This window comes from Podarcis tiliguerta, assembly GCF_965153285.1.
Source record: "Podarcis tiliguerta genome assembly, chromosome: 13".
In the NCBI taxonomy this organism is placed as follows: domain Eukaryota; kingdom Metazoa; phylum Chordata; class Lepidosauria; order Squamata; family Lacertidae; genus Podarcis; species Podarcis tiliguerta.
Window position 1 is genome coordinate 44,510,793 of NC_139546.1, and position 27,108 is coordinate 44,537,900.

At 42.5% G+C, this 27,108-nt stretch overlaps 1 protein-coding gene across 1 annotated transcript; it reads left to right on the forward strand.

Annotated features, from left to right (window-relative positions):
- Nucleotides 1-3,090: 3,090 nt before the first annotated feature.
- LOC310662639 (olfactory receptor 6E1-like) lies at nt 3,091-4,044 on the forward strand (the record flags this gene model as incomplete). Its single annotated transcript, XM_083409584.1, has 1 exon — nt 3,091-4,044. One exon carries the CDS (start codon nt 3,091-3,093, stop codon nt 4,042-4,044), a length of 954 nt encoding a protein of 317 aa, XP_083265710.1.
- Nucleotides 4,045-27,108: the final 23,064 nt, after the last annotated feature.

Below are 27,108 nucleotides of genomic sequence, written 5' to 3' on the forward strand. Positions count from 1 at the left end.
TGTATGTGTATAGTGAATAATCTAAAATAAACAGCCAACATTATTTGGTTTTATCCAGTGGCTCCCACTGAGCCCTCTTCTTTTCAGGAGAGCATTGAGTCAGTAGATTGGAGAAGGGGCCATATTCCCTTTCCACATTGCAGACCCATATGCACTCTAAAATCATACTCAGAAGGTGTTGCTGGGGTGGGGTCAGAGCAGTATGGAAAGTGGTGCCAATGGAAGGGGAAATTGGCAAAAAACTGTATCTTCTCCTACTCCAGCACCGTAAGACTCCAAAGAATTAGAAAGTCACAGACAAAATTTATTACATCCTCTGAATTTTCTTGCGTAGCTAGCGGCCATATCAAGATAATAAAGAAATAAAGTGTTGGTTCATTGGCCCCCTAATCTTACCATGACTTAGTGTCGTGTCTTCATTCTTTCTAAAGAATGTGCTGTCATTGAGACAGAGTTTATATGAAGTTACCTGGGAATGATTATTACCGAGTCCTAAAAGCTCCCAGCTGTATACCTAATGTCAGGGGAACCCAAGTCTCAAGTAAAGTCCTTCTCATCTCACTTTCATTGCCCAGAGATCCAAAAGTACATGTGATGGGAGGGGTAATGGAATGACCTATCTTGCAAAAAGGGCATGGCCAACTCATTGACATCTCCACACTTCAACTGCCACAAAAGCATCCTCCTCTGCTTTCATTTATGTCCACCCTCACGACACTCACTTTCAGACCTTAGCTACAGACAATAGGTGTCTCTCAAGGGCTATTTAGAAACTGTTATGTACTAAGCTTGGATCCTAGAACAAATAGGATCCTAGAATGCAACAACTGATTGGCTTGCAGGAAAAGACCAATCAGGCTCCAGGTGGAAGTTAACCAGCCCATTAGGCTGATAGGATCGTAGAATGCAACAACTGATTGGCCTGCAGGAAAAGACCAATCAGGCTCCAGGAGGGAAGCAGAATCAGCCAATCAGACGGGACTCATTGTGTAAATAATGTATATAAAAGCCTGAGGTTTGGGGCGCAATTCAATCACTGTTTTACGAGCTGCAACAAAGAGCATGAAATCACTACAGGACTCAGAAACCAACACAGGTCATCCAAAATGTAAAGTTAAATGTATCTCTCTAGGTTTACAGGAATCCTTTAAAAAAGAAATGGTAGCCACAGGTCAGGGAGACATCAGGTTGGGGTGTGGGGTGCTAACCTTTCCCTTCTGGCTTTGGTTACAATGACTCAGGGTCCATTCCATGATTCTATGATTATATGAAAATCCTCTCCCCTACCTTCCAGCCTCTATTGGCATTTAGAAGAAAGCTCCCATTTGAGTCAAAGAAAGGGGCTGGAGAGAGATTTGGGTAAATAGCTGGGAGGGAAATGGTTAAAAACCTTCCATTCCCTCCATAGTTGTGGGCTGAATCATCATTATCACATTATGATGCAAGCATTTTAATATTTTTAAAATATTAACAATGTTGACCCTGATTTTTTTTTTAATTAAAAGTATATCACTTAGACCTCAGTTATGAATTTTATAGCATTGCTATTTAATTCTTACATTCTTATCTCACCATTCCATGAATGGTTCCTGCCCCCATTTTATCTTCACAACAGTGAAGGATGTTAAGCTGAGAGAGAGTACCTGGCCCAAGGAAAGTTTCTGAGTTCTCTGGGGATATGAACCTTGCCCTCCTGGGTTTAAGCTCACCATGCCCTGCCCTAGATGCAACATGGCCTCTTCTTTTCACTCCCCCATTTCAAGTACGGAGTCCGTAGAATCAAAACAAGAGAGGATTAAATTAGTCATCTGTTACTCAGAATACATAGATCTTCTGGGAACCTATAATGTTGTGGGAACCTATAATGAGCCACAAAACTAGATCTCCGTTCGTCAATATTTCTATACAGCTTTCAAATATAAAAAAGAGAGGAGATATTAGGGGGCTAATCATTCACAAATGTTGTCCACGGTCCTTTACACTGCAGTTGGCACAGCCACAATATGGAAGGCATGAAATAATTTGCAAGGTAAGGTTTAGAAAGGAGAGGTGGCTCATATCCTTTGTCAGGAATGGGGAGGCTGTGGCTCTGCAGATCCTTTTGGACTTCAACTCCCACACTGTTTGACCATTGGCCATGCTGGCTGGGGCTGGTGGGACCTGGAATTCAACAACCTCTGGAAGAACTTAGGTCCACCAGCCATCTTAATTTAAAATGGACCCCTATCTTTCTACCCACGATTATCTGGATATACAATGTACATTGTAATGTTTCTGCAGTTTTCCATGATAGCGGGAATGCCATTTGGAACCTTGACAGTCTGACTTCATAGTTCCAGCAAAGAGCTTAAAATGGTGCACATGGTTCTCTCGTTCCCATTCTTTATCACAACAAACCTGAGAAGTTGATTAGGCCAAGGTTCATGACTGTGTGAGGATTTGAACTCAGGTTTCCCAGGCCCTAGTCCAACACACTAAACACTGCACCATGCTGGTTCTTTTCCAAAGGTGACACACTTTAGAGTTACTGCGAGGATGCGGAGAAAAGATTTTCAGTAGCTTAGAATTTTATACCTATCCACCAAGATAAAAAGCACACACAGGCTTAGATTCCTCCCTTTCTCCTCTTCCATCCACCTCTGCCTTTCTTATGGTTTACTCTTCTAGCCATATGTGTGTGTGTGTGTGTGTGTGTGTGTGTCTGTCTGTCTGTCTGTCTGTCTGTCTGTCTGTCTGTCTAAATATAGTAAAGGTCGGCATCAATTTTCCTACTTTGTGTGTTTTCCTCATGTTTTGTAGGGGCCATAGCCCAGCAGTAGAGATAACGGTTATCTTGATTGAACTCAATCCTCAACATCAACACCATTAAGTAATTTCGATTGGCATATTTGAACTTGGAGGTTGCGCATGCAATTGCCGACAGCTCTGTAGTGACTCAAATGATTGTGAACATTTATTCATTTATGTCTTTGCTTATATTTATCATGCCATTCATCCAAAGTGGTTCACAACGTTATTTATTTATTTCAATGTTCTTTATTTCTGTCCATCACTTTCTTCTCCTACCCCATCTCCAGTTCTAAAGAAGGTATGAAGTACAACCAAACAACAGTCAGTGAGCTTATCCTTCTGGGCTTCACCGACATCCGGAAACTGCAGCTCCTGTTATTCACCACCTTTCTCTTTTCCTACCTTCTGGCCATCCTAGGCAATGCAGTGATTATCACGGTTGCTCAAATAGATCACCGGCTACACACTCCTATGTATTTCTTCCTCCAGAATTTCTCTTTCTTAGAAATTGGCTTCACCACAGCAATAATCCCCCAAACCTTGGTCCATCTTTCAACCGGCAATAAAAACATCACATACATTGGATGCATGATACAGTCCTTCTTATATTTCCAGCTGGGAACTACCGAGTTCTTCCTCTTAGCTGTCATGTCCTACGATCGATATGTAGCCATCTGCAATCCCTTACGATATCCAGCCATCATGAACCATTATTTATGCATCACACTGGTTGTGTTTTGTTGGGTTGGCAGTTTTCTCCTCATCATTGGTCCAGCAGTGCTTTTCCTACAGTTTCCAATATGCAAGTCCAACGTCCTTGACCACTTCTTCTGTGACAATACACCGTTGATCAAACTCGTTTGTGGGGACACATCGCTTTTGGAATTCTTTGGGTTCATCACTGCTGTGCTTTCTGTGCTGGGAAGCCTGACAATTACAGTAATGTCATATGGCAATATAATCCAAACCATCTTACATTTCCCCACTGCCACAGGGAGACAGAAGGCCTTTTCCACTTGTGCCTCTCACTTCATTGTGGTGTCCATCACCTACGGGAGCTGCATCTTCCTTTATATCAAACCAACACAGAGCAGCCAAGTGGAGTTTGGCAAAATGGTGGCTGTCCTCAATACTGTTGTGTCCCCTTTGCTCAACCCTTTCATCTACAGCTTGAGAAACAAACAGGTTCAGGAGGCCTTGAAAAATTTGTTTGGGCAACTCAAAACCATTGCTAAGGGACCAGGGACCATCTGAAAAGGAACTGTGAAAAGAGATTATCTGAAAAGAGACTGTGAAAGGAAATGGGCATTGTATTATTCTTCAGAAGTATCCATCTTTGCAGACGCTCTGCCTAGAAAAATTAGTGTTACACTCCATCTTGTAACATCATCATTACCAGTTCTTTTTTCTGGGGGGACACAAAGTTACGCATAACCCTAATCATTTTGTGAATTTTTGTACAGTGGTACTTCGGGATACACATGCTTCAGGTTACATACGCTTCAGGTTACAGACTCCACTAACCCAAAAATATTACCTCGGGTTAAGGACTTTGCTTCAGGATGAGAACAGAAATCGTGCAGCGGCGGTGCAGCGGCAGCAGGAGGCCCCATTAGCTAAAGTAGTGCTTCAGGTTAAGAACAGCTTCAGGTTAAGAACAGATCTCCAGAACAAATTAAGTACTTAACCTGAGGTACCACTCTACTTTTGTCCATTTGCTGTATTTATTTTTCCCAGTTTGAACTATAAAATGGTGATTTTCTTGAGTCAAAACAAGAGTACCCCTAAACATTTTTAGGAACAAAAAAACCACTGATCGTTACTATTATTGTTCTTTAATTCTGTTAAATAAATGTATTATTTAATTTCATTTCATTAAACAGACAAACATATCCATATACTGCATACTGTTCTGGAAGATGTATTATATATTATCTTATATAGCACAAGTTCTACTTTGAATTAGGCTTTGCCAGCATCCTGTAGTTGAGATGGTTTTTCATGCAATTCCAGAATTTGAGACTGAGGTAAGTAACATTTCCCACATCTGCCAATGCCAAATGATGTGCTTGTTCCCTGCCACCAACCCCAAAGCTGATGGTTTTGAACATAGCCATTCTCATTTGCAAATTTGGTAAGGAAACAGGTGTTGTGACAGCCTCCCATCATGAGTTGATTCAGATGCTCTTGCTCTGGACTCCCTGAATTGAACAAGGATTTAGATTATTTGGCCTAAAAGGTATAAAGAGAGGTTTTGCAAACAAAGGAAGGTTTCCCCTCCCCCCCCTTTTCCTTTTTAAAAACTATTTGTTCCAGCTTTTGACATACCCCAAGAAGTATCACGGGCCTATTTGAGTTGGTTCACACTTATCCCTCCTGTCTTTCTTTTGAACTACACCAGTTTATTTGTCCTTTATTAAATAAATGTCTGCAGTCAAAAAGCACCTTTCAAAACATCTTTATCTTGCCTGTTCCTCAGGCTGTACACAAAGGGTGTCATAAGAGGACACAACACTTAGTTAAGAAATGACACTACTTTGTTGAAATTATGCCTATCACCCTGATCTGGTATGATGTACATAGAGATGCAGCTTCCATAGGTGACAGCGACAACAGTGATGTGGGAAGCACAGTGGAAAAGGCCTTCTGCCTCCTTGCAGCAGTTGGGATGTGGAGAACAGTTGAGATTATATTCACATAGGACACAACAGTGATAGGTAAAGTCCCCAGTAGCATAAACACTGAAAGAATAAAGGTGGAGAGCTCCAGAAAATGTGTGTCACCACAGAGAAGATGGAGTAATGGTTTGCTGTCACAGAAGAAATGGTCAATGATGTTTGAGTCACAAAAAAGAAATTGAAGGAATAGCATAGTTGAGGCCAAAATCACAGCAAGCGACCCAATCCAAGAGAACAGCACCAAAAGTGTGCAGAACATCTCGTTCATGTTGGTGGTGTACCTTAGGGGGTTGCAGATGGCCACATATCGGTCAAAGGACATCACAGTTAGCAGGAAGAAATCTGTGGTTCCCAGGAAGAAATAGAAAAACAATTTACTTATACGTCCAGCATATGAGATTGTGTTCCTGCCAGTTGGAAAGTTGAACAACACTTTTGGGTTGGCAGCAGTGGTGTGCCCAATTTCCAAGTTGGCACAATTCCGAAAGCCATTTGTTTTATTTTGTTTTTGCTTTAATGGCTATCCCACATGTCCTCCAACCAAAATGCCATATATAGTTCTGCCTTCTGTATTTTATCCATACCACCATTCTCTGAGGTAGGTAAAGCTGATACATTTTGAATGGCTCAATTTCATCCAGTGAGCCTCGAGACTGAGCAAGGATTTGAGCCCTCATGTCCCAGATCCTAGTCCAAAAAATGTCAAAGAAAAATGAAAAGTCCATTACATACTTATAAGTCTGAAGGAAGAGGAAATCACACTAGTTTATCTATCTATCAGAGCCCAGAACCAATGGAAGCACACAGTACGGGCCTCTGTGGCATGGCTGGGCCAAGGCCTAGTTGCTTACCTCTCTTTCCCTTCATTTCAGAACCATTGAACCATAGTTGTCAGAAGTAAGCACCGCTTATTCCTATGGAGCTAACTCCTCAAACATCTGACCTGGTAAGGTGGAGCTGAGCATAGCATAGCCTTTCTGTCATTTACCAGAAGAGGAAGAGCAAGGTGGCAGCCAGGTAGAGGCTGCATGTGTGCAATGGCAGGAGAGCTGTATTGACCCTGACGGTGGGGCCACACAGCCCCACCATCATCACCTGCCCTCCCTCCTGGTATGTGGCAGTGATCTCACTGTTGCAATCTGCCCCACTGAATGAACCACTCCTGGCTCCTTTTCAGGAAACCGTGCATTGGATTGCAGTCTTTCTGACAATAATAATAATAATAATAATAATAATAATAATAATAATAATATAATGATAATAATTTATTATTTATACCCCACCCATCTGGCTGGGCTTCCCCAGCCACTCTGGGCGGCTTCCATAAAAATATTAAAATACTGTGATACATCAAACATTAAAAGCTTCCCTAAACAGGGCTGCCTTCAGATGTCTTCTAAAAGTCTGCTAGTTGTTGTTCTCTTTGACATCTGGTGGGAGGGCGTTCCACAGGGAGGGCGCCACTACCGAGGAGGCCCTCTGCCTGGTTCCCTGTAACTTGGCTTCTCGCAGTGAGGGAACCGCCAGAAGGCCCTCGGTGCTGGACCTCAGTGTCCGGGTAGAACGATGGGGGTGGAGACGCACCTTCAGATACATTGGATAATATATTCTGTTTCCTTTGCCTCATGTGTATGTGCCTGTATGCAGATCATGGATTACCATTAAGATGCCCCTCAGAAGTTGTTGGACTACAGATCCCGTCAGCCTCAACATGTATAGCTATTGGTCAGGGACAGCAGTATCAACAATCCAACTTCATGTGGAGGGCACTGTTTTGGCTACCACTGATGTATATAGTCCACACCTGCCCACTTTTGTGGACACCCGTGTTGGGGGGGGGGGCTGTCCTGATAGGTTCCTGCGCTTTAGAACTGACCACTTCACCACTGTCTACATGCTGGTCTATGAGAAGGAGATCTGGTATTCATTCACTTGTTTTCTGATTTCCTGGTATCAACCAAGGTTACTAGAGGTCAACATCATCATCATTATTATTTTTAAAAAAGTTTAAGAAGTTTGTTCCTAGCAATCATTCCCTAGAGAATTAATTACCCTAAAGTGAGAGGCAAGTTTTGATCCTTGGAGACATCTCAACTTAGATGGTTTAATTTTTAAGAAGTTAATAAGTAGACTGGAGCTTGGGAACTAATCAGCTGTTTAAAAAAAGTTTTGAAATTAATTATCTGCCAAGTTTCTAGCAATGCTCTATGAAAAGGCCTATGAAAACTAGATTTTTAAAAGTCCTGTGTAAAAGTGTAATTTAACATCAGTGTAAAAAGACATACTGTATATTTAAAATCAACATGCTTTTGAAAAAGGTCCTCCTTCTGACAGGTAGAATGTCTTGTTTAGAGTTGAGGTGATTTCACAAACACTTCCAGCTCTGTCAAAATCACTCTTATGGCAACTTTTTCTATGCACAAAAAATTTAAAAAAATTATTATTATTTTGTTTAAATTCCCACCACTTGCCCACACTCTTAGTTCCTCACAATTGCCCTCAGTTATGCCAACCAGTCAAATCTGGGTGGCTGTAAGGGACTCTGATCTGCTAGAATCAACTAAGGTTGCTGGAGGTCAGAAATTATTCTGTCACAGTTTAATAAATTTGTTCCTTGAATTCATTCCCTAGAGAATTAATTACTACCCAGAAAATGAATAAGAAGCACACCTTGATTCATAGGGGTATTTCAGCAGAGATACTACTACTATTATTATTAAGAAATTAATGAGTAGACTTGGAGCTTAAGAAAATATATAATAAAGTTTAAAGTTTATTATATAGCAAAGTTTCCTGCAGTACTTTTAGATAGTCTATGAATACTGGGATGGGTGGTTTTTTAACAAACTAAGTCCCCTAACTTAAACATCAATGTAAAATAATATACCTTTTAAATCGGCACTCCTTTGCAAAACTGTTGTCATTTGTATTCATTTCTGAAAAAAAGCAGCTCTCTTTAGAAATGAACAAATACTTTCCACTTTGACAAAATCACTTTTATGACAACCTTTTCAGTATTCTGGATAAAAGTAAAATTAAAATTAAACACCACTTGTCGGCACCCTCAGTTCCCTACTTTTGCTCTCAGTGATACCAGCTAGCCATATCTGGGTGAGTTCACATTTAGATACTTATAAAGTACTTTTGGAAAGCATTCAAGGAATGAGAGGAGCGGAGAGATGGGCTACAAGGAAAAATTAGCATCCATTGATGGCGGTCAGGCCACTGCAAGCATGAAGAACTGGCAAACAGCTATTTCAGGAGACTGAAACACTCACCATAAAACTGTAAACTCCACTGTAAGGGAGTGTACAGCTCATTTAAATAAATTAAATGTCTGCAAAGCATTTCTTTGGGAGGAAGGTGTGTGGAAAATGGACCCATTTTAATCACTGCACACTGTCACTTAAACAGGCAAAGGAGAGGGGTGATGTCTATAGACAGAGCAAGGGTAGCTAACCTGTGGTATATATAAAACAATTGGGGACTTCCAGCACCTGGCCAACTGCCTCCTATCCTTAGTTATGGGTACAACATATTCCACTGTGGGGGGCAGTGGAATGTGGCTGAGTGGTAAAGCATCTGATTTCCATACAGAATGTCCTGGGTTCAATTGCTACCAACTTCAGATAGGCCTGAGAAAGACTGGAATAATCATCAGCTCCGAACCTGGAGATTGAATTTGGGACCCTCTGAATATGGCAGTGGCTGCTGCGCACTGTGGTCCAAACATGTGGAGAGCATGGGTTGGAGAAGGCTAATCTATACAAATTAAGGCAGCTTTGTTCCATTTAAGAATGAACATCCTCCTCCCAAGGGACCTTTAAATAAAGCTTGTCTCACTAGTATTCTATGGAGAGGATGATGAAAGACACCCAGCCATGATAAGATTTAAGTGACACAGGAAATCTATATTATAGATCTGGTGCTGATAGCTGCATGATACCAAGGTGAGGCGTATTACAGCATATGATACTGCTTTGCTTTATAAAGGTATTCAGAGTTTTCTTATTTTCATTATGGGCAAACACGTTAATTATCTCTTTTTTTGAGAGAGAGATATCTAGGGTAGTATTAGTGCCAAGCTATATAATTAAATAGTTAACTAGTATAAAATTTTTGGCAAATCAGCAAGTCTTCATGAAAAAAATTCTCCTAATGTGCACATTTCTTCCTAATCTACATGTTTTTTAAAAGCAATTTATCATAATATGATGAACTTTGACATGTTATTGTCACCAATGTGTGCATTTTATGGACTTTTTATCCCAGTATATGCACATTTGCACCCACTACATGGCATTCCAAAATTTCGAGAACTGAAATTTTTGAAACACCCCCCCCCCGCGTTTATGTGTTATTAGTGTTATTAGGAAGTTTTGAAAGCCTTCAACAACACACATTTAACAACAATGTAATGTGAAAAATGTTGACGCTTTCCTTAAAAACTTTGCTCCCAGACTTTTGCTGACTTGGTTGTCCTTCTGTGGCGATAACGTCATAGACCATTTTTTGTGGCTAAAAATTTCCTCTCTCCACTTTCAATTTATTTCTTTTACAACCCCCTTTTACAACTTTTATATATGCTGTAAGTGGCCCAGAGTGGCTGGGGAAACCCAGCCAGATGGGTGGGGTATAAATATTTGTTGTGTTGTTGTTGTTGTTGTTGTTGTTGTTGTTGTTTTTAGCAGAATTTGACCACTTTTGCCATTATATTCATAGTATTCCCTCCCTTCCACCTGTGATCCTTTAGGCATTGTGGCGAGACTCCAATTACACACCTTTTGAAATCTTAGAACTCTCTCACAGCCATTTTGGGCAGGAAGGCTTCTATGTACTCTGACTTCAAGCCACAGACGCCATACATGGTAATTTTCTGATCTGAGCTCTGTGATGGTTAGCAAAGCTGTTGTAGCAATTTCCTGCCACAATCCCATTGGCTCATATTGTGATTTTGGTAATCCAACCATTGTCACAGTGAAGTCAGACTCTCCTTCAGGGCAGAGGCAGTCACAATACAATGGACATGGTGAGATGAGGTATTACGGAGCATGTGGCAAAGGGCAGGATGTCACCTTCCCTCCAGCTACAGAAACTGCCTATACTGTGGCAGCTGACTCTTACATCAACACTGGTGAAACAGTGAAGTCCTCTGCCAAACTTTAGCTGAAGGAATATATGGCAGGGCTTGTGGTATCCACAACTCTATCCTCAACATTGCACTGATACCGTTTAGCTTCTGTTCCATAAGGTAACTGCCTCACTCAGCCTAAGTTAGGACCGACCATGGTGATGTGCAAATTCAGTAACTGTCTTCCTCACACACTATCTTACAAACACAGTTATTAAGTCTTCATTAAGTGTAAGTACTAACCATTTGTGTGAATGTCAATTACCAATAAATATTGGTGGTCCCAATTAATTTCTTTTCAGATATGTTGTCAGACAAGGACTTTGCAAGTGATCAGTTCAGTGCTTGACTCTTTGCATGTGTGCTTTGGATAAAAATGGCACTTGTAAATGGACATTTTCCCTCTATCTTTGCAGGTATGGTCAGTTGAATCCAGTTGTGTGAATTTCCCCTGATTATTTAGCTCAGCTGGAAGAGCATGAGACTCTTAATCTTAGGGTCTTGGGTTCAAGTCCCACACTGGGCAAAAGGATTTTTGCATTGCAGGTGTTTTGACTAGATGGCCCTTGTGGTCCCTTTCAACTCTGTGATTCTATGAATCCGATTCTGAGTCAATGTATGAAACAGGAGGCTGAACTATATGATTCTGTGGTCTGATTCAGGCAGGCTTGGCTTAACTTCATAATGATAATGATAATGATAATGATAATAATGCTATTTATCTATACTCATCTTTTGCCAGCAGATAACTCATGAAAGTCAAGGCTTTATGGAGAACCAAACAAAGATCAATGAATTTCTACTGCTGGGATTCACTGAGAATGGCAAACTGGAGATATTTTTCTTTGTCCTTTTCTTAATCATGTACCTGATGGCTGTAACAGGAAACATGATGATTATCACCATCACTCTCATGGATTTCCACCTCAGGACACCCATGTATTTCTTCCTCCGGAATTATGCCATCTTGGAAATTGGATACACCACTGCTGCCATCCCAAAGGCATTGTTCAACCTTGCATCTCGCAGGAAAACAATCTCGTATGCTGGATGTATAAGCCAATTGTTTTTCTATTTCTTCCTGGGCACCACAGACTTCTTCCTGCTGACTGTGATGTCCTTTGACCGATATGTGGCCATCTGCAACCCCCTAAGGTACACCACCATCATGAACGAGAAGTTCTGCACACATTTGGTGCTCTTCTCTTGGATTGGGTCACTTGCTGTGATTTTGGCTCAAACTCTGCTATATGTTCAATTTCCTGTTTGTGGCTCTAACATCATTGACCATTTCTTCTGCGACAGCAAAGCATTACTCCATCTTCTCTGTGGTGACACACATTTCGTAGAGCTCTCCAGCTTTATTCTTTCAGTGTTTACGCTACTGGGTACTTTAGCTATCACCGTTGTGTCCTATGTGAATATAATCTCAACTGTTCTCCACATCCCAAGTGCTGCAGGGAGGCAGAAGGCCTTTTCCACCTGTGCTTCCCACATCACCATTGTCACTGTCACCTATGCAAGCTGCATCTCTATGTACGTCATACCTGAACGGGATGGTGGGCAAAACTTCAACAAGGTTGTGGCCATTCTTAACAATGTGGTTTGTCCTCTAATGACCCCCTTTGTGTACAGCCTGAGGAACAGGCAGGTCCAAGTTGCTTTGAAAAATGCTTTTGCCTACAAGCATGTATTTAATAAAATGCAGAGAAACTCATGCAGTTTGAAATGATTGAAGGAATGGGAATTATGAACTGGTTAAAATAGACCCATGATACTTCTTATGGAGTTTCAGAAGCCCAAATAAATAGTTTTCTTGTTAAAACAAAAGCCTTCATTGGTGTGGAAAACCTCTGAATTATCACCAGATCCTTATTTCATAGTCAGAAAATCATAGAATCAGAGTTTTAGGCAGTGTTATTTTTCTATAAAAATTAATGCCAGAACTCACCATGAACCTCTCTTTTGCTCTCTTATAATGGCCATGGTGCCCACCTGAGAGGTGCCAGAACTGAGTTTTGATGAACTTTGGCTGACAAGGACCCTCGTAGCTTCGGGACCACCTCTCCTGGTATGTCCCACAGAGGACCTTTCAGTCTTCAAATAAAAACATCTTGGAGATCCTGGGCCACAGGGAGGTTAGGCTGGCCTTGACCAGAGCCAGGGCATTTTCGGCTGTGGCCCATATCTGGTGGAATGCTCTGTCACAAGAGACTAGGGCCCTGCCGGACTTGACATCTTTCTGCAGGGCCTGCAAGACAGAGCTGTACCGCCAGGCCTTTGGCCAAGGCACAGTCTTACCCCCCTCTCTCGTTTATCTAATCCTCATAGAACTCGAACCCAATGGTTGCCATTAATTTGATTCTGAACTCATTTTAGAATGAATGTTTTTTTTATTAATTGACTGTGTGGTTTTATGTACACTGTACTATTTTTACTTGTTGTTACCCGCTCTGAGCCCAGCTTTGGCCGGGGAGGGCGGGATACAAATAAAAATTTATTATTATTATTTATATATATAAAAAAACCTGGTTTGAGGCCTTGTAGGCCATATCTGCATCCAGGGCTGGAAATCTAGAGCAAGCCAACCTGGAACATATGTGGCCATTCATGGTAGGAAACATTCACCACAACACTTTGCTCCGATGGAAGCTGCATCTCTATGTACAGTGGTACCTCGGGTTAAGTACTTAATTCATTCCAGAGGTCCGTTCTTAACCTGAAGCTGTTCTTAACCTGAAGCATCATTTTAGCTAATGGGGCCTCCTCTTGCCGCTGCGCCACCGGAGCATGATTTCTGTTCTCATCCTGAAGCAAAATTCTTAACCCGAGGTAATATTTCTGGGTTAGCGGAGTCTGTAACCTGAAGCGTATGTAACCTCAAGAATATTTAACCCGAGGTACCACTGCACATGAAACCAGAGCAGTACAGCCTTTCAATAAGGCTGTGGCCGTTCTCAACATTGTGGTTTGTTCTCTTATGACCACTTCTGTGTACAGCTTTGTGGAACAAGCAGGTGAAATATGCTTTGAAATATGCTTTTGACTGAAAACATGTTTTTAAGTTCATGGAGTTTGAAACAACGGGAGGAAGGGGAAAAGTGAACTGACTAAAATAGGCTCATGAAACATTTTGTGGTATATCCGAACCCCAAATAAACCAATTTCTTTTAAAATAATCATTGGTTTCCAAAAGTCAATGAACTTGGCATATCATGTGTGCCGCTTGAATTTCAAGCAACAGAAAACTCTGTTCTACATAACTGGATACTGGTAATCACTCTTACTCCCAGTATAGTTGTTTTAAGAAAACTTAAGCTTTTTGTGGAAATTGTGTTTTTATTCCTTTCACACATACCAATCATAGTATCTTTTTCAAGGAAGACCTCTTTACTGTCGAAGATTAAACAAGCTTTTAAGTGCCACTAGGGGGCAGCACTATGCAGTTTTGTAAGCACAACAACCGCCTGAGGCAGGAAGCCTGTGCCCCTGTTCATATATTCTGCCAGGGTGGTTACAGTTCTCTGGTCACACATTTAATGCACTCTTATACCACTTTAAAAATAATGGCTTTCCCCTAAGATTTCTGGGAACTGTAGTTTACTGAGGGTGCTGGGAACTGCAGCTCTGCAAAGGTTTTACTAGCAACCCTCATACCTATTGTAAAAAGTCCAATTTGTGAGAGAAACAAATCACATAAAACGGGTCACCAAGTGCTTCTAATGCATACACATTTTTGCCAGCATCTACACAACATTGTTGGCATTCAGAATCCCCCACCCCCATTTAATCTGGATTTATCCTTTCAGGGGGAATTCTAATAAACCACACACACACACACACACACACACATTTTCAATATCTGAACAACTCCTTTTATAATACTAAGAGTTGTCTTCAAAGTTAGTCCTACTCAGAGTAGACCCATTGAAATTAATATAGCTGCCAATTTAGGCCATTTAATTTCAGGGTAGAACTTAGTTGGCTACAGCCCTAAATTCACATCCGGAGGAACCCAAAAGAGGTATCCTGGTGAAAAAATAGTAAAAATGGCTGATCTGTTGCTAGATATGGTCGCTTGTTACAATCTGCTTTATTGGGTCAATGGTGGACAAACTTGATGAGCCTTTCTCCCTCTCATAGTTTTTTCATGAAATCTCCCAGTGATAGCTACTATGTGATGGGGAAAAGGCACTGGGATGATGTAAGAAAACCACTCTGATGTCATACCCTGCAAATTCTGGAGATCTGATACCAGGATGTGTATCTTCTGGGATGCACACCCAGGCAAGTCATGTGACCCACGCCTCACTGTACCCTGATAAAAAGTGTTTTTCCAGAGTCAGACCGGGAGAGTTCACAGCATGCAAAATGACTGTTGTGATCTCGTATGGGGGGGAAAGGGATGTCCCATTTTTTTCTGGGACACACAACCGGTATGTGATGTTTTGAAGGTAAATCTTAACATGGAAAACCAGCTCCACAATCAAAATTTGATGGCGCCTAATTCAAACTGAACCTTCTGCTAGAAACGACTTTGAGAGCAGCGAGCCTGTATTGAGTGCCTCAACTTGTGCAGTCCTAACTTTGGACATAGGATGGAGCTGTACCATTATGAAGATTGGGGGCAATTCAGAATTACTCCTTCCTTTATGTTGTTCCCTGTCCCATCTTGAAGTGTGTGTGTGTGTGTGTGTGTGTGTGAGAGAGAGAGAGAGAGAGAGAGAGAGAGAGAGAGAGGGCGATATGAATTGGATTGGACTTTACTTTTGAATGTTTGGCCCAATTCTTCTTGTTACCCGGTGCAGTGGAGACCAAAGGCTTGAAGGAGGCTCTTAGGAAACATAGCTCCTGGGAAGTGGGATTGATTGTTAAGGCACCCTGAGAACTGTAGTCCAGAAAGGGGAATAGGAATCGCCTAACAACTCTCCTTGCCCTTAACAGGCTACAGTTCCCAGGATGCTTTTGTGGAAGCCATGGCTACTTAAAGTGGTATGATACTGTTTGAAATGAATAGCGCAGATGGGGTCTAAGTTAGGATGAGCCCATGAAATCAAACATCCTAAAGCTCCTGATATGTACACACGCACACACAAACATGGAGCCAAGTGAGGATTCCCAGGTAAGATCCCTCCCCCACCTGGCCTGATCTTCTTGGCAACGCTTCCCCCAGATGGGATTGGACAACTGACTGGGGTAGGAGGAGACCTCCAGGTATCCCACCTGAGGGAAGGCAAAGCCAAGCCTATGCTGATGGAGCCGCTCCAGATCCAGGGGCTGCGCATGTCCACGCAAAGGTCGCCCCCCGTTTTATGCGGGGAACGGTCATTATAGCAGGGAAAAAAAACTGTTACTGCATTTACAGTAGGAGAAAAGTTAACAAAATCCTTTTGATCATCTCCCTTGGCAGAAGTTTCAGACTGTAAAGCACTTTAATTAATTCAATAAGTTTTGTAGGCCACTGGGGTTATCTTGCACAAATGTGAACAAAATTAATCTATAGGCATGGGACTTAATCAGGCAACAAAGTTTTGAAGAGTTAGTAGCAAACTTTTTGTTCTCTTGGTACATCAGGGGAAGCAGATAATGAGGTTGGTTTGGAAGGGGAAATCAATTAGCATTTGTTTTGCTAACTGCACAATAATCAGAGAATGAGGCAGAAAAGCTTTGTTTTGTTTGTTTTTTTAATTGAAAACACAGACTTAGATTGTCCATCAAGAGTTAAGTGGTAAAGTGGAACACCAAACTAATACATTTTTTATAAAAATAACATACCCACCCCCGAAAAAACACCCAATGAATTGATGTTAAATAACAACATTCACATAGGAAAAATCTTATTCTATTTATTTTATTGTAAATATTATTGCATTTTATATCCCACGTTTCCTCCAAGGAGCTCATTATTCTCCCTCTCCCCCTTTTATCCTCACAAAAATCCTGCAAGTCGGATTTGAGGAAAAGAGAGTGACTGATCCAAAGTCACCCAGTGATTTGGTCTTCCGGGTCCTAGTCTGGCCCTCTGAACACTGCACCACCCATTGGCCACTAGCCCATGACCATTAGCCTATGATAGCACTCACCATAATGACTGTATGCTATCTCCAGGACCAGAAGCATCATGCTTCTGAATACAGTGGTACCTCTAGTTACAAACTTAATTCGTTCCAGAGGTCCATTCTTAACCTGAAACTGTTCTTAACTAGAGGCGTGCTTTCACTAATGGGGGCCTCTTGCTGCCACTGTGCCGCTGGCACAAGATTTCCATTCCAATCTTGGGGCAAAGTTCTCAACTCAAGGTAACTCTTCCAGTTTAGCGGAGTTTGTAACCTGAAGCATTTGTAACATGAGGTGCTTGTAACTCAAGGTACCACTGTACCAGACACGGGGAGACAACTGTGAGAGAGGGATCATGGGCTTCATAAATGATTCTGGTTGACCACTGTGAGGAAGAGGATGCTGGAACAGATGGTCCTTTGGTTCTGATGCAGTGGAGCTCTTTTTGCATTCTTATGAATTCTCAAGCATTACTAGAGAGAAGGATGCTTAAGTCTTACTCACTGAAGGGCCTATTTTTTAAAAACAAAACAAAACATTGGATAGCATACCTCTCTAGCAAATAGCTGAAATTTGGTACTTCACACATAGTGAAAGATACACATAATCCTCCTGAGGAAAGCTTATGATGAATATTGCTGTAAAAAAAAAATGCCTTGGAGAGGTAACATCAGTAACCTTGGAATAGGAAAGAGGAATTAATTGACCATAGGACCTGAGATTCCTAATCTGAAAACTGCCCAAGCCACGTGAGCAACTGAATGGCTACAATCCACAGGGAATATTTCCACTCTCCACTGCAGGAGGCAATACACCTCTGAATACCAGATGCTGGGAATCACAACTGGGGAGCAGGGGTGCCCTACTTCTGCGTTCAAGCCACCCCCCCAATAAAGGCTGCCTCGCTTGCTGGCTGCGGAGGGCGGCACTGAACTCCTTCTCTCTTGGAGGCAATACTGCTCCCATCTTCTGCCTTTTCTCATTGACTTTGTGGGTGCCTGGCCCCCACAATTATATTATTGTGGGTGCCCAAGCACCCCCGGCCCCCTGGAGGTGGCTCCTATGTTGAGGAGAGTGCTGTTGTACTCAGGTCCTGTTTGGGGGCTCCCTGTGGGCACTTGTTTGGTCACTGTGAGTACTGGGCTAGATGGGCCATTGGCCTGGTCCATCAGGTCTCTTCTTATGTTCCTCTTCATACATAGCAATAGTTCTCAGATTGTTGGGGGTGATAAAGCAAGGGCAGGTGAAATAGACTTTACATGTGCCACTGTATTCTGCTCTGGTCAGACCTCACCTGGAGTACTGTGTCCAGTTCTGGGCACCACAGTTCAAGAAGGACACTGACAAACTGGAACGTGTCCAGAGGAGGGCAACCATAATGGTCAAAGGCCTGGAAACGATGCCTTATGAGGAACGGCTAAGGGAGCTGGGCATGTTTAGCCTGGAGAAGAGGAGGTTAAGGGGTGATATGATAACCATGTTCAAATATATAAAAGGATGTCACATAGAGGAGGGAGAAAGGTTGTTTTCTGCTGCTCCAGAGAAGCGGACACAGAGCAATGGATCCCAACTACAAGAAAGAAGATTCCACCTAAACATTAGGAAGAACTTCCTGACAGTAAGAGCTGTTCGACAGTGGAATTTGCTGCCAAGGAGTGTGGTGGAGTCTCCTTCTTTGGAGGTCTTTAAGCAGAGGCTTGACAACCATATGTCAGGAGTGCTCTGATGGTGTTTCCTGCTTGGCAGGGGGTTGGACTCGATGACCCTTGTGGTCTCTTCCAACTCTATGATTCTATGTGTGGAATGTCATCTGCGTTTTCTATAAATACAAACACTGAAACACAGAAGTAACTTCCATGAATTCTGGTCATGGCCACTGCTTTGGGCGGTTTCAATAGGGTTTTAGACAAATCCATGGAGGATAAATTCTATCAATGGCTGCTGGGTCCACAAGAGCCAAATTTCCAGAGGTAGTGTGCCTTCATCGTTGCGTTCTTATGGGTCTCCTTGAGCCACCTCATTGGCCATTGAGGACTGTAGAATGCTGGAGCAGATGGATATTTGGGCTTGATCCATCAGAGCTCTTATGTTCTCATAGAATCTGTCCAGGTTAGGGGAACTTCACTTTGCCATTGACCCACTTGCTCTGTGCACCCAGTGACAATGTTGTACTGATGCAACAGCTGACAGTATACTGTAGAAGCAAAGGACTCACAAAAAGGTATTAGATAACAGGAGTGGAAAATATGAAAGGTGATCCTGCATTGAGAAGCATCAAAGTTGAGCCTTCATTGGGCTAAACGACCTCCAAGATCCCTTCCAATATTTCAGTGTCTTTCAGTGTCTTGTATTTTTCACTAATCCGAAAATGTCATTAGCTTCAGTCTTTGTTTGCTCTCTAAAAATATGAGATCAACAACAACAACAGCAGCAACAACAACAACAACAACAACAGGTTTCTGCAATCTGCTTTAAAAGATACCATTTTGAGGCTCTCGGGCTTATTTTCAGACCATGTGGTTGCTGTTCTGAAACAACCACCTGTGGTTCTACACCAGCTTCCACTTCATTTGAATGCTGAATGCCGGAAGAACGGTAGCAGCTGAAACTGAGAAGCTTTGAAGCGTGGCCACCCATGAATGTTCAGCAAAGTGGCAAACCCCCAACTAAACTTCCAGATGTCATCTGGCTTGTTTGGAGCACTGGATGTAATTACTTAATTTTAGAAAAAACGCAAGGTAGTCCTCTTGATAGAGAATGCACTGGAAAGCTACACTGAATCCAGAGAGACAGGAGGGAGTTAGGGGTTTCAAAGAAAGACCTGCAGACATCTAGTCTAATTGCAAATGCACTCTATGTGGAGCTACCCTTGAAAACTGTCTGGAAGCTGGGGCAGAATGCTTCTGTTGGGGCAGAATGCTTCTTCAAGGAAATGGGACAATTTATCACAGGTCCTTCAAGCAGTACACTTCTATGTGCTACTGGGCCTGATTAAAAGTTTCAATACTAGAGTTCAAAGCCTCAAATGGCTCAGGGCTCAAGTTCCCAGCCCTTGATGTACAAAGCCCCTAACAAGTTTGGTCCAGGATAGCTTTAGGACCACCTGAACCCTTCACTCAAACATATATCACTGAGCTATGTTTAAGGAATACTGTTAACTGAATGTGGCGTCCTTGAAAAACTGAGCATCTAGCATAGCTGGCCCAGCAATGTGGAATGTCTTCCTGATGGCAATCTTCCAGGCACCCTCATTTCATACTTCCAGATGCCTTCTGAAGACATCCATGTGTCTACAGCTCTTTTGAGTTGCATGGATTCTATGTGAATGGCTGATGCCTTCCAATTCCTCCATTGCTTTTATATTGTTCTTATTGTGTTATTTATTTATTGCATGTATATCCTATCTTCTTGTCCAAGGAGCTCAAAGCGGCTTACATAATCCTCATCCTCTTCATTTAATTCTCACAATAACCCTGAGAGGTAGGTTAGGCTGAGAGGAAGTGGCTAGCCCAAGGTCACCCAGTAAATTTCATGGATGAGTGGGGATTTGAAGCCTGCTCTCTCATGCCCCAGTCCAACTCTCTAACTACTGCACAACACTGTCTTTTTTATATTTGCCATGCACCACTTAAATATTTTCTATATGAGGTAGTGGTATATAAATATTTGTAAAAGAAGTCATACTCTCCAATCCATACTTTGATATATACCAGTTTATTCTGCCTTGGGCAGACCACACCTGAAGTACTGTGTCCAGTTCTGGGTGCCACAATTTAAGGAGGATATTGATAAGCTTTAACATGTGCAGAGGAGGGCAACCAAGATGATCAAGGGTCTGGAAACCAAGCTTATGAGGAACGGTTAAAGGAGCTGGGACAAGAGGAGACAAAGAGGAGATACAATAGCCATCTTCCAATATCTTAAAGGGTTGTCATATGGAAGAGGGAACAATATTGTTTTCTGTTGTTAGAGAGGGTAGGACCTGAACCAATGGCTTCAAGTTAGAAGAAAGGAGATTCAGAATAAACATTAGGAAGAGCTTTCTGAAAGTAAGAGCTATTTGACAATAGAACAGACTCCATCAGAAGGTGGTGGACTGTTCTTGGAGGTTTTTAAGCAGAGGTTGGATGCCCATCTGTTATGGATGCTTCATCTGAGATTCAGTTGAAGGTTGACATTGATGCCAAAATCCAGCATTGCCTGTGCTCTGCAAGTGCAGCTTTCTTCCAATTGAAGTCCAGAGTGTTTGAGGACTGGGATATTCACAGGGAAACCAAAATGCTTGTTTACAAAGGTATTGCACTACCAACCTTACTGTATGCTTGTGAAACATGGACCACTTATAAACACCATCTCGTAAGATTCCATCAACAGTGTCTCCGAAAAATTTTACATATCACTTTGGAAGACAGATGAACTAATGCCAGTGTACTGGAAGAAGCAAAGATCACCAGTGTAGAAGCAATGGTTATTCAACATCAACTTCATTGGACTGGCCATGCTGTGCGGATGCCTGATTATTGTCTTCCAAAGCAACTACTCTATTCTGAACTTAAAAATGGAAAGCGTATTGCTGGTGGTCAACAAAAGAGGTTTAAAAACTCTCTCAAGGCAAACCTTTAAAAAATGTAGTATAAACACTGGCAACTGGGAAACACTGGCCTGTGAGTGCTCCAATTGGAGAACAGCCTTTACCAAAGGTTTCAAGGGCTTTGAAAATACTTGAACTTAGAACGAAAGGGAGAAACAGGAAGGCACACTTGGCAAACCCTCACCATGATCCACTCCTGCCCAGAAACCTATGTCCCCACTGTGGAAGGACATGTGGATCCAGAATTGGCCTCCACAGTCACTTACGGACTCACTGTGTTTATGAAAGACAATCTTACTCAACTATGAGTGATGACCAAAGAAGAAGAAGTTGAGATTTCTGCATTGCAGGGGATTGAACTTAGAGGACCATTTGTGGTCCCTTCCAACTCTACGTTTCTATCATTCTATCTGCAGGGGAGGCTAATGGACAGTGACTCACAACAGGGCCTTCTCCATGATCGCGCTACATTTATGGCACACTGTTCCCAGGTGACGCATCTGTCTATTACACTGTTGCTGTTTAGGGCAGCATAAAGGCCTGTTTGTTTATCCAGCCCTTTAAGATGTGAATGTCTATTGCAATCTCAGCAGCGGCAGTTAGGATACATTCTGAATATTTTTTATATATATTATATATATCATATTGTTTTGCTGCTTGCTGGCCTGGTCTCCCATGAGAGGAAAAGCAAGCTAAAAATGAAATCCGTGCTAGTTCACAGTTAAAGGGGCTAAATTATGCAAAGTTTAGAAATTGTAAGAAGGGAGAGCAAAAAAAAAAAAGTTGTTTCAATCGCAGCAATAAACATCAATAAAGCTATTATATGGGATAAAAGAGGAACCATAGAAAATGCGTTCTTAAAAAATATGCCCTATTTTTTGTTTGTTTGTTTGTTTGTTTGTTTTGCTTCTGTAATTTAATCTTGACTATGGCTACATACATATTAACACCTTGAAATGCCTCATGTTGTTTTGCCTATTGGTTTTCAAGTAACTTTTTAAAAAGGGGCAAGGTGGTATTCACCTGATGTCCATTACCTGATTTGCTTCCAATTTACTGAAATTGTCATGTCCTGTGTGAGTGCCTGGAGGCGGTTGGAGGATGGATGGCGGCTAACAGATTGAGGTTGAATCCTGACAAGACTGAAGTACTGTTTTGGGGAGACAGGGGGTGGGCAGGTGTGGAGGACTCCCTGGTCCTGAATGGGGTAACTCAGCCCCTGAAGGACCAGGTGAGCAGCCTGGGAGTCATTTTGGACTCACAGCTGTCCATGGAGGTGCAGGTCAATTCTGTGTCCAGGGCAGCTGTCTACCAGCTCCATCTGGTACACAAGCTGATTCCCTACCTGCCTGCAGACTGCATGATCTAGTCATCTCCTGCTTGGACTACTGCAACCCGCTCTATCTGGAGCTAACTTCGAAGGTGACCCGGAAACTACAACTAATCCAAAATGTGGCAGCTAGACTGGTGACTGGGAGTGGCCGCCAAGACCATATAGCACCGGTCCTGAAAGACCTACATTGGCTCCCAGTACGTTTCTGAGCATCAGATGTCAAGGAAATAAACAACTATCTGACTTTTAGAAGACATCTGAAAGCAGCCCTGTTTTAGGGAACTTTTTAATCTTTGATGTTTTATTGTATTTTTAATATTCTATTGGAAGCTGCCTAGAGTGGCTGAGGAAACCCAGCCAGATGGGCAGGGTATTATTATTATTATTATTTACAATGGCTGCCTGACACATCTCAGTTCTACCATGGCTTCTGTTTTCTAATCAGATGGAACCTAGTTGGAGAGTAAGGTGTCTTTCTAAAGGAGCTACATAATACTGAAGAATTGTGGTGAATGTCATGTGCACTTGGCTTCAAACACCAGTGGTTCGAGTATTTTATTCTTAATCTGCACCTTCCCAGATACATGCAACCTCTAGCACACAAAATGGAGTCTCTGCACCCAACCTCTAGCATAGTCACCCTACTAACAAAATGGAGAATCCCAGAAATTGTAGCAAAACAACTTTACCACCATTACACCATGGTACAAATTGTTTTCCTGGATCATTGCCTTTCTCTGTGTATTTTTTTCCCCCTACCCCACTTTCAAGCTCATTTGCAAGGATATACTAAAAATGGCCTTCAGTCTCTCGGTCACTGCTTTCAAGTGCAGTCATGATCGGCAGATGTTTTCAGAGCAAAGGAAACCAAACTGAATCATGCGCATCTAGGCCTGCATCTGTGGTCGCTTCCTGTCTGAAGCTCTATAGAGGGCTGACACCCCAGGCTGGAGAGAGAAATGATTAATAAAATTAAATGCCTTGAGAAAGACATTAAAAAATCAATGAATGGCAATCCTTCTAGACGTGAGATGAGCAAATATTTGAAAGACATTCACAGGTCACTTCTCCTAATCTTTCTTTCTTTCTTTCTTTCTTTCTTTCTTTCTTTCTTTCTTTCTTTCTTTCTAACGAATCATACCCTTCACGGGAAACTGGTCTCATGAAGCAGCTTTTGCATCTCTAAAACACATGAAAATACCTTTACAAAATGCAAGAAGAAGAAGAAGAAGAAGAAGAAGAAGAAGAAGAAGAAGAAGAAGAAGAAGAAGAAGTTACAATTACAAATTTTGCAATGTGTAGCTGCTTGGGTGGGGAAATTGGATCTGATTTCAAAAATATGAATTCCTCAATTGGTGTAGTGGTTTGAGTGTTGAACTAGGCCCTAAGAGACCAGGGTTCACATATCCACTCGGCCATGAAGCTCAATGGGTGACCCTGCCTCTTGGCCTATCCTAGCTCACAGGGTTGAGGTAGGAATTAAATGAGGGGCAGGAGAACGGTGTAAGCTCCATGGAGAAAAGGTGGGGTATAAATGAAACAAACAAACAAACAAACAAACAACTCTCCCATGTCAACATCTACATTGTATTATGATTATTGAAGAGAAGCCCCTGGCACCAAGTGGCTGCTCATAGTTCCAACAGCTCAGAGATTCAAAATGTTTTGCCTTCTATCTGGGAAAGAAAGTTGTCCACAGAGAAACAGCTTTGTGGGGCAGGTTGAGCACTGGAAAGCGTTGCCAAGTTGCAGAAATGCTAAGGGAGGCAAAGTTTCTCGAAACAAGGTGCTAGGAGAAAAGGTGTTCAATGGGATTGGTAGGAACAAACAGAAATCTAGCCTAGCTCAAAGAGAAGGAACACAGAATCAATGACTTTGAGACACAGTGGCTATGCCTTTGCTGGGAATCACGAGTGGGGAGAGGGTAGCTGCACTCAGGTCCTGCTTTCAGGCTTCTCATGGGCATCTGGTTGACCTATAGCCATCTGGAGGGCTCTGTCATGAGGCAGATTGAGGTGGTTGCTTCAGTCAGAAGAAGCCCCTAAGATGGCAGCCCCATCGGTATCCTGGGCATATCTTGTGGGGCAGGTTCAATGAATCATAGAATCATAGAGTTGGAAGAGACCACAAGGGCCATCGAGTCCAACCCCCTGCCAAGCAGGAAACACCATCAGAGCACTCCTGACATATGGTTGTCAAGCCTCTGCTTAAAGACCTCCAAAAAAGGAGACTCCACCACACTCCTTGGCAGCAAATTCCACTGTCGAACAGCTCTTACTGTCAGGAAGTTCTTCCTAATGTTTAGATGGAATCTTCTTTCTTGTAGTTTGGATCCATTGCTCCGTGTCCGCTTCTCTGGAGCAGCAGAAAACAACCTTTCTCCCTCCTCTATGTGACATCCTTTTATATATTTGAACATGGCTATCATATCACCCCTTAACCTCCTCTTCTCCAGGCTAAACATGCCCAGCTCCCTTAGCCGTTCCTCATAAGGCATCGTTTCCAGGCCTTTGACCATTTTGGTTGAGATCTCATCGAAAATTAGTGCTGATGCTAGTGTTATTTCTTGGCCAGCAGCAGTGGCAGCATGGTTGGGAAACAGTGCTGGTGGCAGCAGGCACGGTTGCTGCAAATCACCAATGGGAAGAACACTGCAGCACTTGAGTCCTGCTTTGGGGCATCTCATAGGTATCCGGTTAGCCACTTATTACTTTTTAAAATGCCATTGAATTACTTATTTAGAGAATTGTTCACTTGAGTTTCTATTTTGTTTTGTTAAACACATAGGAAGAGCCTGCAGGATCAGGCCCATGACCATTCTAGTCCTGCATCCTGTTCTTAGTTTGGCCAACCAGATGCCTGTGGCAAGTAGGACCCAAGCACAAGAGCACTCGCCCTTCCTCCACTTTCCAGCTGCAGGCATTCAGAAACATTACTGACTCTAACCACGGAGGCATAGTTTATCCATCATGGCTAGTAGTTTTTATTGTTTTCGCTTCCATGGAGTTATCAAATACCGTATTTTTCGCTCTATAGGATGCACTTTTTCCCCTCCAAAAATGAAGGGGAAATGTGTGTGCGTCCTATGGAGCGAATGCAGGCTTTCGCTGAAGCCTGGAGAGAGAGAGGGGTCGGTGCGCACCGACCCCTCTCGCTCTCCAGGCTTCAGGAAGCTATCCGCAAGCCTTCGGAGCACGGCGAGAGTTCCCGCAGGGCTCTTAAGGCTTGCGGATAGTAGCCTGCATCCCGAAGCCCGGGGAGCGCTCCACAGCACAACCCGGGCTTCGGGCAGATATCCGCAAGCCTGGGGAGCCCGGGTTTTTTTTCTTTATTTCCCTTCCCCCCAAAAAACTAGGTGCACCCTATGGTCCGGTGCGCCCTATAGAGCGAAAAATACGGTACCCCTTCAAAGCATCCAAGTTCTACATTGGCTCCCAGTATGTTTCTGAGCACAATTCAAAGTGTCGGTGCTGACCTTTAAAGCCCTAAATGGCCTTGGCCCAGTATAGCTGAAGGAGATTCTCCACCCCCATCATTCAGCCTGGACTCTGAGGTCCAGCTCTGAGGGCCTTCTGGTGGTTCCCTCACTGCAAGAAGTGAGGTTACAGGGAACCAGGTAGAGGGCCTTCTCGGTAGTGGCACCCGCCCTGTGGAATGCCCTCCCATCAGATGTCAAGGAAAGAAACAACTATCTGACTTTTAGAAAACAACTGAAGGCAGCCCTGTTTAGGGACTTTTTAAATGCTTGATGTTTTATTGTGTTTTTAATATTCTGTTGGGAGCTACCCAGAGTGGCTGGAGAAACCCAGTCAAATGGACCGGGTATAAATAATAAGTTGTTGCTGCTGCTATTATTATTATTATTACTACTACCACTACTACTACTGTTACTACTATTGTCGCTATCACTGCCTCCTGTGGAAACAAGTTCCATAGTTTAACTGTGAAAAAATATGTTCTTTTATCTGTCAGCTTTATTGCTCCAACTACAACATTCAGCTAAAATTTCCAGAGTGGTTTAACAACCAATCCTTCTGCCCAGGGAACTCTGGGAATTGTTGTGTTCCAAGGAGAATACAGGTCTCCTAACAACTCAGTGTACCCTTAATAAATGACATTTGCCATGATTCTTTGAGGAAGCCATGACCGTTTATCATGGAATGATGCTACTTTAATGAATATTGCAGTTGGGGCCTAATACCAAACAGTAGGTTTATTTTCCCAATGTATCATTCTATTGCCTATTTCTTTTTTTTAAAGGGTGGTGCTTGAGAACACAACTTGTACAGCTGGGATTCTCACAAACCTCTTTCGAAGCTTAAACCTCATCTTTCGCTACAGTGACAGAAAGCATTGCTAAAAACTCAAACACACACGTACAAAAGAATTACCCTGATTAGCACATTTGTGGTTGGTGGCCGTTGGCTCATGTTATCACCTCTGAAATATTTTTGTCTAGATATTTCTCAGAATCCTGACACCTGGGTATTTCAGTAGTGGCCACTGGATGTCATTTGAAAGCTCCATC